Below are 16,570 nucleotides of genomic sequence, written 5' to 3' on the forward strand. Positions count from 1 at the left end.
CTAACAATGTTAGTGTTTCATGACTCAGAAAATCACTTCATCCTTAAGAAAAATCTTCTCAGAAAAAGACATGAATTTCCTAGATGTCCTTGAAATATAACTAACCACCATCTGCTACCAGGGCTGTAGTATAGATCTGTATGCATCATTCATGTCTTCATAGCTTAAGATGACAAATAGTCTGTAATTCAGAATTTATTTGAAATTAAGTTAGCTTCCCAGAGTGACCTTCCACAAACCATGGAGCTTATTTTAAAATGCCTGGTGCACTGTCTGCAAGTCTCTGCTGAGAAGTGAAAGGGCAGACTTTTTATTCTGAGGTGCAATCTATCCATACTGTGAGTTACACTGCAGAAGAGGACAAGGATGAGTTCCTTTTGATGCACACAGAAAGGATTAGGACAACAAAAGAGCAATGAGAAGCTTAGATTCTTCTCCCAGCTTGTCCAAGTAGGTTTGTACAATATAGCAGTAAAGGCAAATTTAGAAAACTGCTTAATTATTTACCCACACTTCGAGAGGAAAAGGTTGAATTATGAAATTCTAGATATTAAATCACGCATTGAGGCACTGAACAATTTCTTCCTCCTGTTTGACTGCAAACTGCTAAGTCTCGCCAACCTGCAGAGAACATCACTCGGAACCTTGAAGCTATCACTATTCACATGCATATCACAGGATGGGAATCGCTTATCTTGGGTCAGCTGCAGCAATGTGCTCTATAATCGGTACCAAATAAGCATAACTGAGACTCAGCCACAAATAAATCCACAGTTTCCATCCCATCTTAGGATTCAAAATACAAGGCAAGTCTGGTGCTAGTTGACTACCCGCAGCAATTGCACTTGCCATTGAGGAAATAGTGCAACGACACCAGCTAGACAGCAGAGGCTCCATGGCCTGAAGGGAATGGGAAGACTGACACTTGCAGTTTAACATAGTGCTCTTTCATAATCTTCTCCTTCAGCCATATCAAACTTGTTTATGGGAGTTTGAGGTGGCATTGTGAGTTTGGCCCTGAAGAGCATGCCGTGTTATTTGCTGTTGGAATAGAAATGCTTGCCCTTAAAAGACCTTGACAAATCAGGCCATATAGGTCATGAAAATTCCTGTATCAGTACAACTTATATACATTTTATATTAACAGCTGCCTACACTAAATCTAGTGGAATTCTAGAGATGACTTTGCAATTGGCATGTTTTAGTTTTAGATTCTCTGAGATCGTGATCAATGTTTTAAAATCAGCTGGAACAACTGATGCATTTTAATGGTAAAGGGGTATTTTTTTAACTTTGTGCAATCAATTTATATGCTCCCTAAACTTCAATAGCTATTTTAAGTATTAAGTGTACCTCAAATGTAGATTATAGAAAGCCAAATGCAAGAGACAAGGCTTGTAACATCTTTCTCTCACAGTTGACTCTTTTTTTAATTTTAAATTCCCACGATCATTTCAGCTAGTCAGTTCTGATAGCTGGAGGACCTCTCATTATGGTACATTTCCATTCTTCCCTGCTGTTATGTTTTGGATCCTCCTACATGAATGCAGAATGATGAATTTAAATCTTTCTCACCCCCCTATTTTTTTTTCCCCCAGAAATAGCAATGTTGTCATCTGTCAATCTGCATGAGACCAGAAGTTGCAACCTGTCAAAGCCTCTGGCCTTGTGAAAAGTTTGTGCTGCCAATTTACACTGTTCATGATCCACACAGCTGAGTCAGCTGTTCAGTCCAGATTATGGAACAGAAGACAGGATGTTGTAACCTGCAACAACCAGAAAGCCCATGCTCCTTAGCAAGATACCAATTTCAGAAGAGCTCTATAAGAAATCTTTCTTTCCCAGTTGTCGATATATGGTACTGAGTTCTGGAATGGCTCTCCTAAACACAGCCATTTTTTTGTCTAGCTTGTATTTTCAGCCTGCTGGATTTACTTATAGGTGTAAAGCTTGTGTCAAAATAACTAGCACGTGAATGTCTGAATCCACCCTTTCCATTTCTGACCAAACTGAAGAATGGAAATAAAATGTCCAAACATCCAGGCACAGAATATCACAGCTAGTCTCCTTTATGACATCTGGAATTCACATCTATTTCATTCTTTCATTTCTGATTCCCGAGTCACTTATTACACTATAACAAATGCATACGCTGCGTATTTGGAGGGAGACGGCATGGCTGGTGGTGGAGATTCTTTTCCAGATTGTTTGTTTCAGCTTCTACTGCTTGAAACAAAGACTGGATTTGCCCTTCTCTCTACTATACTTTTAATCTCTTTCACAAGAAGGGAAGGTTCCTCACTGATTCCCCACTGAGATGAAGCATGTGAAAGTGTCCTTTACTCTAATAAAAATGGCTTAAAGACCTAAGCCACCATATGTCAAACTATTAACTGCAAAACTTAGCTCATCCCACATGATAGTCAAGGGCTTTTAACAAGCAGATGGCAAAAGAGCTTAATGAATTCATATTTTGATGGAGAAAACAGTGGGTTTGTCCATATTTTTTTCCTCCAGAGAGAAAGGGCACTGTATCAAGGTCCAGGTGATCAGAAAAGTGTGTAATTCCTGGAAGTTCACTGAAAACAAAAGCTCAGAAATTTCATTTGCTTACCCTCATTCTAATGGACATTGGGTTGAGCAAACTTTTACTTGTCAAAATGTTCACTGTACACAAAATCAGTGCAGATAGTTTAGTGAAATTATTTGTACTGGAAATGCTCCCAGCTTATAGGACAGTCAGATATCTTTGATATCCTTTATAGAAATTACCAGAGTAGACTGGACAAGTGCTGCTTCTATGTCAGTACTCTATCTGTAACACTAGAAAATATTGTAAATGAAGTTTCAAACAAAAATTAAAAGGAGATCAGAATGGAGAGAGATATGGTAATCTGTGCAAGAAATCTTTGTGATCACAGTCAGCTAATATCTGTGGTGTGCCACCAAGTTTCCAATATTCTCTTTTTGAATTCCTTGTAAGAGTCTTTTATTCCTATGTATAACATTTGCCTAAATATACTAAGCTCCACATCAACATTATCTTGCTTTTTCAAATATTATGTGCTCCATGAGACAGTATATATCTTTAATTGTTTTGCCTTTTTAATTTTATTAGTCTGTTTTTATGAAACTAGTGAATGAGATTACCTGAAGAAGAAAGGTACAATCTTATCCTTTTGCTCTAGTAGTTTTCCTTATGCTCTTCTGCTCATAAATGGTATCCTAACACTGAGGAGAAAATGTACCATATGATTTCATGAAGAGTCAGTAGCCACTTGTGATCTCAAAATATTTCCATGGAAACTGTCTGTAGAAAGGAGCTCATAGCAACACATGCAAAACCAAATCAAACAAAAACAATACAGAAACAGATGCCTGATAGAGCCTCAACTCTACATAATACTGTTAAGGTGAAAGCACGGGTATCTTTGTAGCTGTTCCTTGTAACAGGGATCTTTTAAATCCAGAACATTTGGCAATAAGTCTAATAGAGTAATATACATTAGGTCTATCAGATGCCAAAGATAATCAAGTTGCAATCCTGTCCTGAGACAAAGACCTCTCAATATTGTTCAAACGATGCTTTGCTATCCTTTCGTGAGGCTGTTTGCAAAGACTAAATTTCTGTTAAGAGTAATACATTTTCTCTTACCATATCTTCTGTTCTTTGCTCAAATAGGTGAGCACAAATATCATAAGGTGTTCAGCTCTACATCGGACCTTCTACTCTACACTTGTTGCACATTCGCTGTCTTTACAAAAAGAAATACAGCTTGAATTAAATCTTAGTTTTCATACAATTTGCAATACGAGCCAGTCTTAGGCTGCTCTATCCCAGGCTGCATGCTGGGGCAAGAGGACAGGGTGAATGTGTGTTGTTTTTAACTGCACCAGTACAGAGCATAATCTAAAATTGCCCAGGTATTTAGTAACGCTACACATTCTTAAGATCGCTCCAAATCTTGCTTCCTGTCTTCTCATTTCATGTCACTTCAGAAGGGTTCTGTTACATATCGCTTCAGACTTTCTCCATTCCTTATCCAGTCATTTCAGAACACTGTGTCCTCCCATTCTCCCGACAGTCTGTAGCCCTGAATTTCTTGAGAAAAGGCTACTTGTGTGTTCATATTGAATGTGTAAATTTATAAGTCCAGGACATAACACACCTCTTTGTTTCCACAAGGCTTAGGTTTACAAGTTTATCCTGTCGACATTGTCTCTTTCTCCTGCATAATCCATATTTTGCCATCATAGAATAATACACATGGAAGGACATCTGGAGCTTGTGCAGCCCAGCATCCTGCTCAGAACAAAGATAATGTCAAAACTAGAGTAGTATGCTCAGGAACTAGATATTTGTTTCAATGCTTAGCCACTCTCCAAGGGGAGAAATGTTCTTTTACACCCAATGGCAATTTCCCTTATTATAGCTTGTGATCTATCAGTGAGCACCTATGAAGAACAGTCTGGTTTCATCTTTTCTGTAAGTTCTTATTTGATAGTCATCATGTAATATCCCTGGGTCAGATTCACAAAGGTGTCAAAGTTCATATCTTGTGTTTACATTCTAATATTTAAACATTTTAACTTTCAATTTGGATACTTTTGTGGACTTTGCATTTTCTCACCAATCACTGTTATTCCTGGTGAAGTCCAAATATGCTAGCATGCCTTTAGCATACTGATGACCTCTTGGCATCTTTAACCTGTTTGGAATTTGACTGCTTACTATATAAATAAGTTCCTTGTATGTCTGCTTAGTCACAGGGTTTCTAGACTGAGCCTTTATTCTATGGCAAACCAAGGACTTTGGTTTCAGAATACGTATCAGGTTTTTTACAATATTCTTAGCATCACAATTAGTGTGAGGAGAACTTGAAGCAAGAGCAATGCACTCTGAGCTATGCCTGTCTGTAAAGGACAATGAATTAAACACTGATAAGAAGTGGACAGATTTGTTTATGGCAGGTTCATTTACCATTGTGCATTTCAAACACTCTGTCAGGAAAGTTCAGAAGAATGTGTGCCGTGAAACGGCTGAAGAAGTAGTAGCTTCTAAACAAGCAGTCTTAAGAATGAGTTCTCAATCCCATCTCACAGAATGTATTTCATATCTGAGAAACCCTTAAAATGTTTACACAGAATTCAGATTGCACTGAATTCTAAGTGACTTGCAATTGTAAACTGACTGAGGCTAATTTTCATGAAGCAGTAAGCAGATTTACAGCCGCTGAGAAACTGGCTATTTCATGGTGATTCACACCACAAATATCACCACATATCACCAAATATCACCACCTATCACATATCATACCATATATCATATCACACCACAAATCTTCCACTAACAGAGAAAATCTACCAGGAAAGACAGCTTCTGTTTAGTCTATCAATGCTCTATCTAGGCTTTCAGGTCTCTAATTGTTGAAAACAGGTAAATAAATAGGTAAAGTTTCATTGCTAACCAGTGCTGTCTGTCTGCATTTGAATATTTGTGTCTGTCCTTGTCTCTTTCTTGTTACCCCTTAGTCTTTCTGCACATCACACTCCTTTGACACTTTACATCCCTGGGGGAGGAAAAAAAAAAAAAAAAAAAAAAGAAGCTTTTGCATGAACAGGGGAACAAGTAATAAAGATTTTTTCCTGCATCTGTGCGCACTTTATTCCCTCATCTTCCGGATCAGTTCTGAGCTCTACCTAGATTTCCTACTACATCTTCATGATTAATCATACTGGATGGTTAGTCTGGAGATCACACACATACAGCATATACTAGTTATCTCAATTAGCTGCTGTCAAGTAAAATAATAAATGAAATCAGTGTACTTTACTTATAATGCATCATTAATTTGGACTTTCTTTTGCCTATTTTCTGCTTTTCAAGAAATGTGTAGGAATACAAATGTACTTGAAATTTCCCCAGTTCTTTCAAAGGGAGTTGGGTTGGACAAGCTCAAAGATTAATAATGGGCCACCCAAAGAAACGCCTGTGACAATTTTCTCAGAAAATACATCAAAATTTCCTTTGCTTAGATAAGGGACCAGATTCCATGCTTAACCCAAAGATCACTGAAGATGTTGGATTGAGAACTGGCTGGATGGCAGAGCTCGGAGGGTGGTGATAAATGGGGCTGAGTCCAGTTGGAGGCCTGTGGCCAGTGGTGTCCCCCAGGGGTCAGTGCTGAGCCCGGTGCTCTTCAATTTGTTCATCAATGACCTGGACGAGGGCACGGAGTGCACCCTGAGCAAGTTTGCAGATGATCCCAAGCTGTGTGGAGTGGTCGACACTCCGGAGGGCTGTGCTGCCATCCAGAGGGACCTGGACAGGCTGGAGAGTTGGGCAGAGAGGAACCTCATGAGGTGCAACAAGGACAAGACCTCAACAGGTCCTGCACCTGGGGAGGAATAAAGTCAGACACCAGCACAGATTAGGGACTGATCTGCTGGAGAGCAGCTCTGCAGAGAGGGACCTGGGAGTTCTGATTGACACCAAGTTACCCATGAGTCAGCAGGGTGTCCTCCTGGCCAAGGAGGCCAATGGGATCCTGGCTGCATCAGGAGGATGTTGGCAGCAGGTGGATGGAGGGGATCCCACCTCTCTGCTCAGCTCTGGTGAGGCCGCACCTGGAGTATTGGGGGCAGTTCTGGGCTCCCCAGGACAAGATGTGGAAGATGTAGGACTTCCAGAGAGGGCCCAGCAGAGAGCAACAAAGATGATTAAGGGACTCAAACATCTGTCGTATGAGGAAGGACTAAGCAAGCAGGGCCTGTTTAGCTTAGAGAAGACTGAAAGCAGATCTGATCAATACGTATAAGTATCTTAGGGGAGAATCTAGAGAGGAAGGGGTCTGGTGGTGGCCAGTGATAGGACAGGGGTAATGGGTGCAAGTGGAAACACAGGCAGTTCCGTCTCCATGTGAGGAAGAGCTTCTTTCCTGTGAGGGTGACAGAGCCCTGGCACAGGCTGCCCAGGGAGGCTGTGGAGTCTCCTTCTCTGGAGGTCTTCCAAACCCGCCTGGATGCCGCCCTGTGCCCTGTGCTCTGGGTGTCCCTACTGGAGCAGGGGGTTGGACTGTATGATCTCTAGATGTCTGTTTTAACCTTAACCATTCTGTGATTCTGTGAAGATACACATTCATGAAACTACCGCAAGTCTTATTCCAAAAGTCTGTCAGCCAACAGAACTAAGGATATTTTAACATGCGCACCTGGGTAGTGACTTCCAGAAGCTGTTATAAATATTAGACTCACATTTGGCAAAAGGGTACAAAATGCCTTCCCTATTTGGCTATGCTCTTACTCCTGCAGCAGAAGTAGACTGCACTGTTGGAGCTGCTATGTCAATTGCATATCAGATGATAATCTTTTAAATGCTAAAGATGCATATTATTAAGTTTAAACTGAAGAAAATAGTACTAGCATATTCAATTCTAGTAGTTTGACATGAAATATTTGATCCAAGAAATAATTGCTTTTAACATTCAGATGCAATAAAGTTTTTTTTTAAGTGAATGCTGAAAATAATTCTAGTTAAACCATAACACCATCTGCAATCAGAGTTTCTTAATGAAAGGGTAGGATTTTCCAGGCAGAAGTTATTTTTAACTCCCTCAATGCCCATAAAAGCATAAATAACTTGACAAGGACAACACTGCAGCTCGAACAACAGCTTTGCCTGTACTTAATTTTAATCTCCAGTCCTGTGTCTCCACTGCAATATCAAGGAACTGATATTGAAATTTAAGTTTATTTTTTACTCTGCATGCTTCAGTTTTTGTCACAAATCTTTCAAAAAAGGTGCCAATCTCATCTTGCTTGTCTGTGGGTGGATGGATACCCTTAAAACCTCACCTTTTCAAAATAGCCTGCAGTTCTTGAATACCCAGTTCTCTTTTGTATTTATCAGAACCGTTTATGTAGATAGCCTAATTTCCATCTAACTTAGGTGTTGAAATGACACACAACACCAGCTTCTAAATCCCATAATAGCAGTGGAAAAGGCTATTTCCAGATCATTCATATCCTCCTACACTGTTTGCAGTAGAAAAGGGGGGGATGGAAAACTGGAGTGATGCTTATTTAGCACACTGATGAATAGTTTCTGTGGCAGCTGCTTGCATTCTTTCAGACTTCAGCATCAGCAGTGGTCAGTGCTCTGCAGCTGTGTGCAGCCTACTGGAATCCTGATTTGATAACTGGTTAATTTAGATGGTTTGACAAGAGGTTTACTGCCAGTCCAGGTCCCTTCTCTTTTGGGGAGTTATTAAATTAATCATTTTTGACAGGACATATATGTGTACTAAAGTAGTAAATCATATCAGGGATACTTTTCTGATGAAGAGATTATGGAAACTGTCTTTTCTTAATGGCTTTTCTCTGGAGGCATATTTTCTCTTCAAGCCATGTTCTTAAAAGTTTAATCATTTCTATCTAGCAAGCACAGAGATGTAGACCTAAAGACTTTATTGTTTCTAATACAACAACTTGCATCATATTTCTCTACTTTGCAATAGTCCATTACTTTTATGTTTTTTTCAATGATTCTTGTCACAGAACATGAGTTGCTCCCAACCAAAATTGCTCACAGCATCTACAGCAAACTTTGGAAGAATCCACTGATTTCCTGAGCTCCACTTGCAATGCTATTTCTGTGATGGTTAGTTTGTCCTACATTCTCAGAATTAAAGTGAAAATGATTAGTGTCAATTGCAAGTGTGCAAAATTACATCACTTGATTTTGAAATGCATGCCCTAATGCCTAGAGCAGAACTCCACTGAAGAATTTGATTTAAAGTTTCCAGGACGTGTGCTGCTGGCTGAGAAGGTCTTCCCACCCAGTTTTCTGAGTTTCTCAGTTTTATGCCCTCCTCTGAATAAGCACAAGGCAGATGGACAATACATGAATCAGAGGTGTTCCGTTTCACACAACCACCATAAACACATTTTACTAGACGATTCTGGGTGGCAACAATCAAGTGAGAAGCAGACCTGATAACTGTTTGCTTTTTTGCACTACGTGGAATATCTATCCTCTGGTAGAGAAGTAGATGGACTGTTGAGAGTATTAATTATCCAGGCACTGCAGATAAACTTGAGTTGAAGCTCTAATAATATCTCAGTGGCATAATAAAAGTTATCTTGCCACTCCTCTACTGTAGCAGAATCACCCAAAAACTTGCTGCAACCTTTAAAGGAAAACCGTGGCTGTATTGTAGACCATGAGATAACAATGTTAGCTTCTTTACAATAGGAAAAAAATATCTTTTCTTACTTACTTAGGCTCAATAGGTGAATTAAGTTTAATTTTGTATCTTCAGTCAGAATAAATCCATTTCTCATCACCCTATGTAGGCAAGCTCTAGTCAGCTGGGAACAGGACAGATATTCTCCGAGACTCAGTAAGAGTAGTCACCTTCAATTTGAGCTCATTTTCCTGTGAAAAATGCTTTGTATTGTAGAAAAAAAATCATCTGAGTTTGCAGTTTGACAGCAATAGAGACACTAATACTCCCTTGGCATAATTTACAAAAACTGACAGATTGTTTCTCCAGTAATGTAGATAGCTCTTTTGCAATTGCCTGTGTTTTATTATATTCTGTCTGGAAAACTTATTAGCTAAGAGAAGAACAGAATGGAAAATTCAATGAATGTTATATTTATATTTTTTTGCCTGTATTAAATGATCTGGAAGATGAAGAACATGCTTCAGGAGAAAAGCATAAGTCTTCGAAGAGTTTGCATTACGTAGCAACACAGTTTTGAACATCCACAGTTTAAATAAGTAAAAGATAAAAAAACGTATTGGAGGGCAATATAACTGGAAAAAGAATGATAGTGTATACACCAAGTGGGAAAAGATATTAGTTAGTTAGGGTATAAAACCTCAAGTATATAATTAAAGTATCAAGATGAAATTAGGAATAGAAGAACTGAGCGTCACAAGCAACACCCTTAGAGAATGAGCAGTATCTGAAAATGATTTAATCTAAAGGAAATGACTTCAAAACAAGACATAACAAAAATACTAATTGAGAATAGGTATTCTGGCTGTGAGGTGAACTGGGTGATATGACAGGTCAAAAAATCAAGAAATAGGAAAGATCTATTGCAAATGAAAGCACTTCTATTGATTTTTTGGGATGAAACATGTTACATGAATGTAAATCTCTAGTATTCATAGACCAAGGAAATAACTGAAAGATGACACATTTAAATCTCAAATGAGCAAGGGAAGAAAAAGTTAAAGTGATTTTTTTTTTATATCAAAGTAACTAGGCTAATTGATGCTATTCAGAAAGTGTACAAGGAATTGATTTCTTACAGTATCTAGAGAAAATAATGTAAACTTTGTAAAACTATCTGGGAGAAGCTGAGGCAAATCAAGTCCCTACTGGGAAAACACTGAATTTGGAGCCAGAGAGTAATAGAAAAGGTATGACACAGTTTAAGCAGAGTCCATTTTCTCAGTTCAAGAATTTGTTGACCTACAGTTTGCTGGTGACCATGTGAAGTTGTGGTGTTTCATTCAGCCTTTCTCAGCTTTCAGCACTTCATATTCAGAAGGAAAGATGGGGATACACTATGGGCCCTTCTATGTTTTACGTCTCCTCCCTGCTATTTTTTTTTTTTTTTTTTTTTTNTTTTTTTTTTTTTTTTTTTTTTTTTTTTTGTGCAGAATTCTGTCTTCTGCCTTATAAACAATAGGTATCAAATCCAAGTCAGGCAGATGTTGTATGTTTCTATTGTCCTATTGAAATTTTGCTGCTAGAGGCATAAAACCAAGGAAAAAAAAGAAGTGTGGTGGGGCAGGAAGGTATTGGTAATACCAGAATCCTACATTTCCACAATAAAAAACTAAAGAAAGGATAACATATCCCATGCAGCTCCTCACAGCATTTTCTGTGCTTTCTGAGCATTTTCTGAGGGTCTACAAATAGTGTGAGGGGTTTTTCTGAACATACTGAGAATCCTCCTTCATGTCAGCAATATTTAAAATCCTTTGATTATCAGCTCTTCTTTTGGGGAAACTGTTAAAAGTTGTCTCCCATAAATTTGTGACAATTTGACAGGAAATGCCCCTACAAGAAGAAAGCTCAGCTTTTAACTGCTTTGTGCATGGTTAGAATCAGCAAATACCAATATTTTGCAATTACTTTGTGCTGCCATAAATAGCTGCAGGAGGGCACCAAGCAAAAAGCCACTAAGGAAATTTTCCAAAACAAGGTAAATATGTTAAAGATCCAGGAAGAGAAGACAGTCATTTCACTGAATTCCACTTATGATAACTGATGTGTCCTCTAAGTTACCATCTCATAGCTAATTAAAATAATAATTACAGAGCCAATGGTTAGGTATTGACAGAAATGTTATGTTTTAACGATGCCTTTTAACGATATTTCATGTTTTCCTAGGCTTGTCCTGTCCCATCCCAGCCTCCTCCGCCTATTGTTGTTCCAAAGCCAGTGCAATCTGTTATACATGTCCCATTGCAACCAAGCTGCCCAGGCCGAGGCAAGATGGCAAAACTCCTCAATCCAGAAGAGATGACATCCAGGGATTATTATTTTGACTCCTATGCTCACTTTGGAATTCATGAGGTAGTACTCGTTTATTTACTTATTTTTTTCTCATTAGTCACTACAGGAAAAATAAAAGTGTTCTCTGATTTATTACTTATTTAACCTCTTCCTACCACCTAACAGCTATATTCTCTTTGTCCTCAGTGTGTTGGTCTAGTTAAGTGCTAAAACTATCACCCACTTCTCTAGAATACCCATACTCAATACTCTGTTTCACTTAAATCCATATTATATATTATATAGGTATTAACATAAATCCATATATATATGTGAATAATATATAAAATATAAAATATAACACATGTAAGATATATATAATATGTGTATATATATCTGTATATATGTGAATAATATATATACTACCTCCTGTGGGGCACAGAGGCCCCCATATGTTGACCTATCCTGCTGTCTAGGGAGGATTGTTGCTTGCAAGGCACTTTGATCTAGGACATTGTGGATAGACTGCTGACACTGGTTGAGCCCTCGGTCTATTATGCCCTGCTGCTTTTCCACATAGGCATGAACAGTACTGCCAAGGGGGAAACCTGAAGCATATCAAGCATGAAACAAAGAGGCAAATGTGAAGAGCTAGAGGTTCCAAGTGTGATTTTATCTCAATCCTAACAGGGCAAGAGAAGGCCTCGAGAAGAGGAAAGTTCCTGTGGGTCAATAACATGTTGTGCAGCTGATGTCAAAGACAAGGACTGATGACTACTAGGAAGAGGTGTGATCCATGTGACCAACAGGGCGAAAGAATATCTGCTAGAAGAGAAACATATCTAGCCATTAGCAATTCAGGAGTTTCTGGAGTGCATTGATGACAACTCCTGACACAAAGGAGCGAGGAACCAACTTGGAGAGGTTCTCTGCTAGACTCAGTATTTACAATCAAGGAAGAACCAGTTAGGTATGCGGAAGTCAGGGACACCTTTTGTTGCAGCAACCATGAGATCCTGGAGATCAGGATATTGTCAAGAAGGAACAAGGCAAAAAACAGGATACAACACTGGACTTTAGGTATGCAGACTCAGGACTGTTAAGTGATCTGCTTGGAAAGTTCACATAGGAGATGGTACTAGAGAGAAGAGGGGTCTAACAGAGATGGTTGATTTTCAAGGATCACCTCCTGTAAGTTGAAGAACCATCTATCCTGACATGCAGAAAGTCAATCAGAAATGGCAGGAGCAGTGCATGGATGAACAAGGTGCTCTTGATAACAGTTAAACAAACAAAACAAAACAAAACAAAAGTACATCCAAGAGGTAACTCAGGAGTGTTTTGAAGATATTGTCAACATATGCAGGGATGGATTTAGAAAAGTTAAACACTCCTAGAGATGAATCTGGGAGGGGCTGTGAAGGATGTTTATAGGTGCATTAGCAGCATAAAGACTAGCGAAAATTAGGGCACACTGATGAACGGGACAGGAGATCTGGTGGCAAAGGACATGGAAATTTACTTCTTCGCTCAAGTCTTTACTGATAAAACTTTCCTCCAGGCATCCCAGGTACTTAAGAGCAGTGGCAAAGTCTAGATCGAGAAAGACCTATCCTCAGTAGAGAAGGATCAAGATATGAAACATTTAAACAGATTGGAAAATCACAACCCCATGGGACCTGATGGGGTAGATCTATGAGTGCTGAAGGAACTAGCTGATGCAGCCTCAACACTCAAGTTTTGATTATATTTGAAAAGTCATGGTGACAGGGGGAGATTTTTGAGGACTGAAAGGCAGCTGTTATCGTTCTTGTATTTAGTATGTCACTTGAAACCCCGGGAAGGTGATGGAGCAAATACCCTTGAAAACCGTTTCTAGACATATTAAGGACAATATGTGTTAATCAGCATGGATTTGGTCATACCTAGCAAACATGACAGCTTTCCATGGTGAAAAGACTGACTCCGTGGATGTGGGGAGAGCAGTGGATGCTATCTTGACTTTGGAAAGACTGTCAGCTCTGTCTGCTGTAACATCCTGGTAAAATACAGACTAGGTAAATGGACAATGAAGTGGACTGAAAAGTGGCTGAACTACTGGGCTCACAGGATTTTGACTAACAGCACAAAGTCCAGCTGGAGGCCAGTTATTTGAGGTGTCTCCAAGGGATCAATAGCAGGGGCAATACTGTTTAACTTCTTTGTTAATGACCTGCATAATGGGACAGAGTGCCTTGTCAGGAAGTTTGTAGATGATACAAAACTGGGAGGAGTGAATGATGGTTATGCTGCCATTCAGGGGGACCTCAACAGACTGCAGAAATGGTCTGATAAGAATATCATATTGGGCTAAAAATAAAAGGAGGTATGACCTTATTCATGAATACATTCTGGAGACCTATGGTCTGCATATCAGTTTTGCATTTTAATGAAAAATAATAGGAATTGTAAAAATTTGAGCACGAATACACCCTTCCAGGAAAGAAAAAAGACAAGAAAAAAGAGCTGCATTAGGAAGGGTATTGCCAGCAGGTGGTTGAGGGCAGTGATTCAGCACTGAAAGGAGCACTCCTGGAGGGCTTTATTCAGTTCTGGACTCCCAGCACAAGAGGCATTGAATCACACCCAGTGAAGCCCCAAGACGGTGATTAAGATACTGGAACATATCTCATAGGTGATTTGAGAGGGCTGGAGTTGTTTAGCCTAAGAAGAGACAGCTCAGGGAGAATCTTACTGATGTATATGAATTCCTGATGAGTAAGGAAATAAAAAGGATGGAATCAGACTCTTTTAAGTGTTGCCCAGTGAAAGAACAAGAAGCAAACGATACAAACTGAAAGACCAGAAATTCAACCAAATATATATATGTGTGTGTGTGTGTGTGTATAGCATATATATATAGTGTGTATATATATATACACACACATATATATGTATTTTTTATATATATATTTATATCCATCCCTTTTCACTATGATATTTTTCAAACACAGATTGTAGAGTCTCCATTCTTGGAAATTCATAACCTGACTGCCTAAAGTTCTGAGCAATTTGCACCAGCTTAACCTGCTTTGAGTGGGGGCAAAGGTCCCTTATAACCTCAGCAGTTCTCTGATTCAGTAATAGATTATGTATTCAGGGAATATTATGGCTTTGTAAACGTAAGTTCTATTAATGTGCCATCTGGCAATAGTGAGTGATGCCATAATATAAGTAACAATCCTATGGAACCATTAGAAATGTAAATTGAAAAAGAAAACATTCCCATGGAATGTTTAGGAAATTCCAAGTTTTAGTCCCATACTTAGGAAAATGTATAGCCTAGCATTATTTCTCTGCCCCTTTCTTTGCCTGATACTAAGCTATGTTTCATAATAACAAAATAGTCCTTTATTCATCTACAGTTATGAGTATAGTCTCCTGTCAAAACAAATAAATGAGCAGATGATACATGTAACAATTTGGTGCACCAGTGCTTCCATCTGCTGGGCAGTGGACTGATTCCTTTTGTTTTGAACTTCAAAGAGTCATTTGTCTAGCTGTTTAAAACTATGAAATGGTGTCAGTAGTATAAGCCAAGGTTCAGCTCTCTAGAGGTAAAACAAATGAATACTGAAAAAAATCATTAAAGTGTGTATTGAATATTCCTATTTTTCTCTTAAAGATGGGACCCAGATCTTGACCTCACCTCTTTCTATTTTACTGATTACTGCAATTCATGGTGCCAATGGAAAGAAATGGGTATATGCCGCTGTCAGTGAAGTAAAAATCGGTAACAATGACAGCTTAAAATAATGGGGCAGTGATCTAGGTAACTCATTATAATCCTTGTTCTTTGGTAATCAGAACAAATGAATAGGAGAGCAGAGTGGACTCTGGATAAAGCATGCTATTTCCAAACTCAGTTGTGGAATTCCTGTGTTCCTTACATCAAAGATTTCAAGTACATCTTTTTATAATTCCATAGGGAGTGGTCTGAGAGGAATCTCAGAAATCTGCTGAGAGTTTGCTAGATTTTCATGCTGGATTTTGCATGATTTAGGAGATTTTTGACTGTGTTCAAAGCAGTGCTGCCAGGTTCCTTTTTCTTGCTGCAGCTGCTGCTGTTATCCCTTGTAACAGTGAACTGACACTTAGAGAAAATTTTATGAAGGAAGTCATGCTCTTTCTTAATATTCTTTCTCTAAGTAGCTTTCATTTTACAGCTATTTGATGCATGCACCCCAAAATACTTGGAATAACTGGTGGGATCTTAATAATGCTTGAATGTATCATTTTAATAGGGAAATACGTCAGCAGCAGTACTGAATGCATCTATTGCAACTGTATGCAAGTATTGAGAACATGCACACTGTTTTATTTTGGTTTTTTTTTCCACCATAGGAAATGTTAAAGGATGAAGTGCGCACATTAACATATAGAAACTCCATGTATCACAATAAACATGTTTTTAAAGATAAAATTGTACTTGATGTTGGTAGTGGCACAGGAATCCTCTCCATGTTTGCTGCAAAGGCTGGAGCCAAGAAGGTATATGGGGTAAGAAGACTTTCTCTCATATTTTATTTTTCTTTGTTATGCTTTGACTAAGAAGGAAAATGGGTTTTGGCTTGGTGATTCCTCCTAATTGCCTTGTCTTCATTTGAAATTCTTCCTATTTGAAATATAGAGCCTAGCCTTCATTTGAAATTCTTCCTATTTGAAATATAGAGCCTATTTGAAATATAGAGCCAACCCTACCCCTTATATGGTTCACATCACAGTGATACCACTGGAGTTATGTTGTTTTCTACTACCTGTAGTGTCTTTTCTAGATTAAAATTTTTTTGTGTATAATCTTTGTTGATCTCAGGGTACCTTTGTGTTTTATTTTGACTAAAAAAAAATGTAGAAAGGACTCGTTCCTGTTCAGGGAGGTCAAAGGAACCATCTTGCCAGTTTTTAGTTCTTTTTAAGATCTGAAATTTTGAGGTCTTGGAAACAAATTTCCTTAACTCAAATTTCTGTCCATTACAACTCAGAGAACCTGAACAGAACAATGCATTTCAGCG

General features: G+C 38.6%; 1 protein-coding gene across 1 annotated transcript in view; it reads left to right on the forward strand.

The window, feature by feature from the left end:
- LOC112956896 (protein arginine N-methyltransferase 8) overlaps positions 1-16,570 on the forward strand; it is a 60,470-nt gene that overhangs the window by 24,008 nt on the left and 19,892 nt on the right. The window contains exons 2-3 of the mRNA XM_026050381.1: positions 11,415-11,600; positions 15,903-16,058. Coding sequence (XP_025906166.1) covers positions 11,415-11,600; positions 15,903-16,058 — 342 coding nt within the window. The remainder of the gene's footprint in view (positions 1-11,414; positions 11,601-15,902; positions 16,059-16,570) is intronic.

Source organism: Nothoprocta perdicaria, unplaced genomic scaffold, assembly GCF_003342845.1.
Source record: "Nothoprocta perdicaria isolate Ctin4 unplaced genomic scaffold, notPer1 scaffold_68, whole genome shotgun sequence".
NCBI classification, from domain to species: Eukaryota; Metazoa; Chordata; class Aves; order Tinamiformes; family Tinamidae; genus Nothoprocta; species Nothoprocta perdicaria.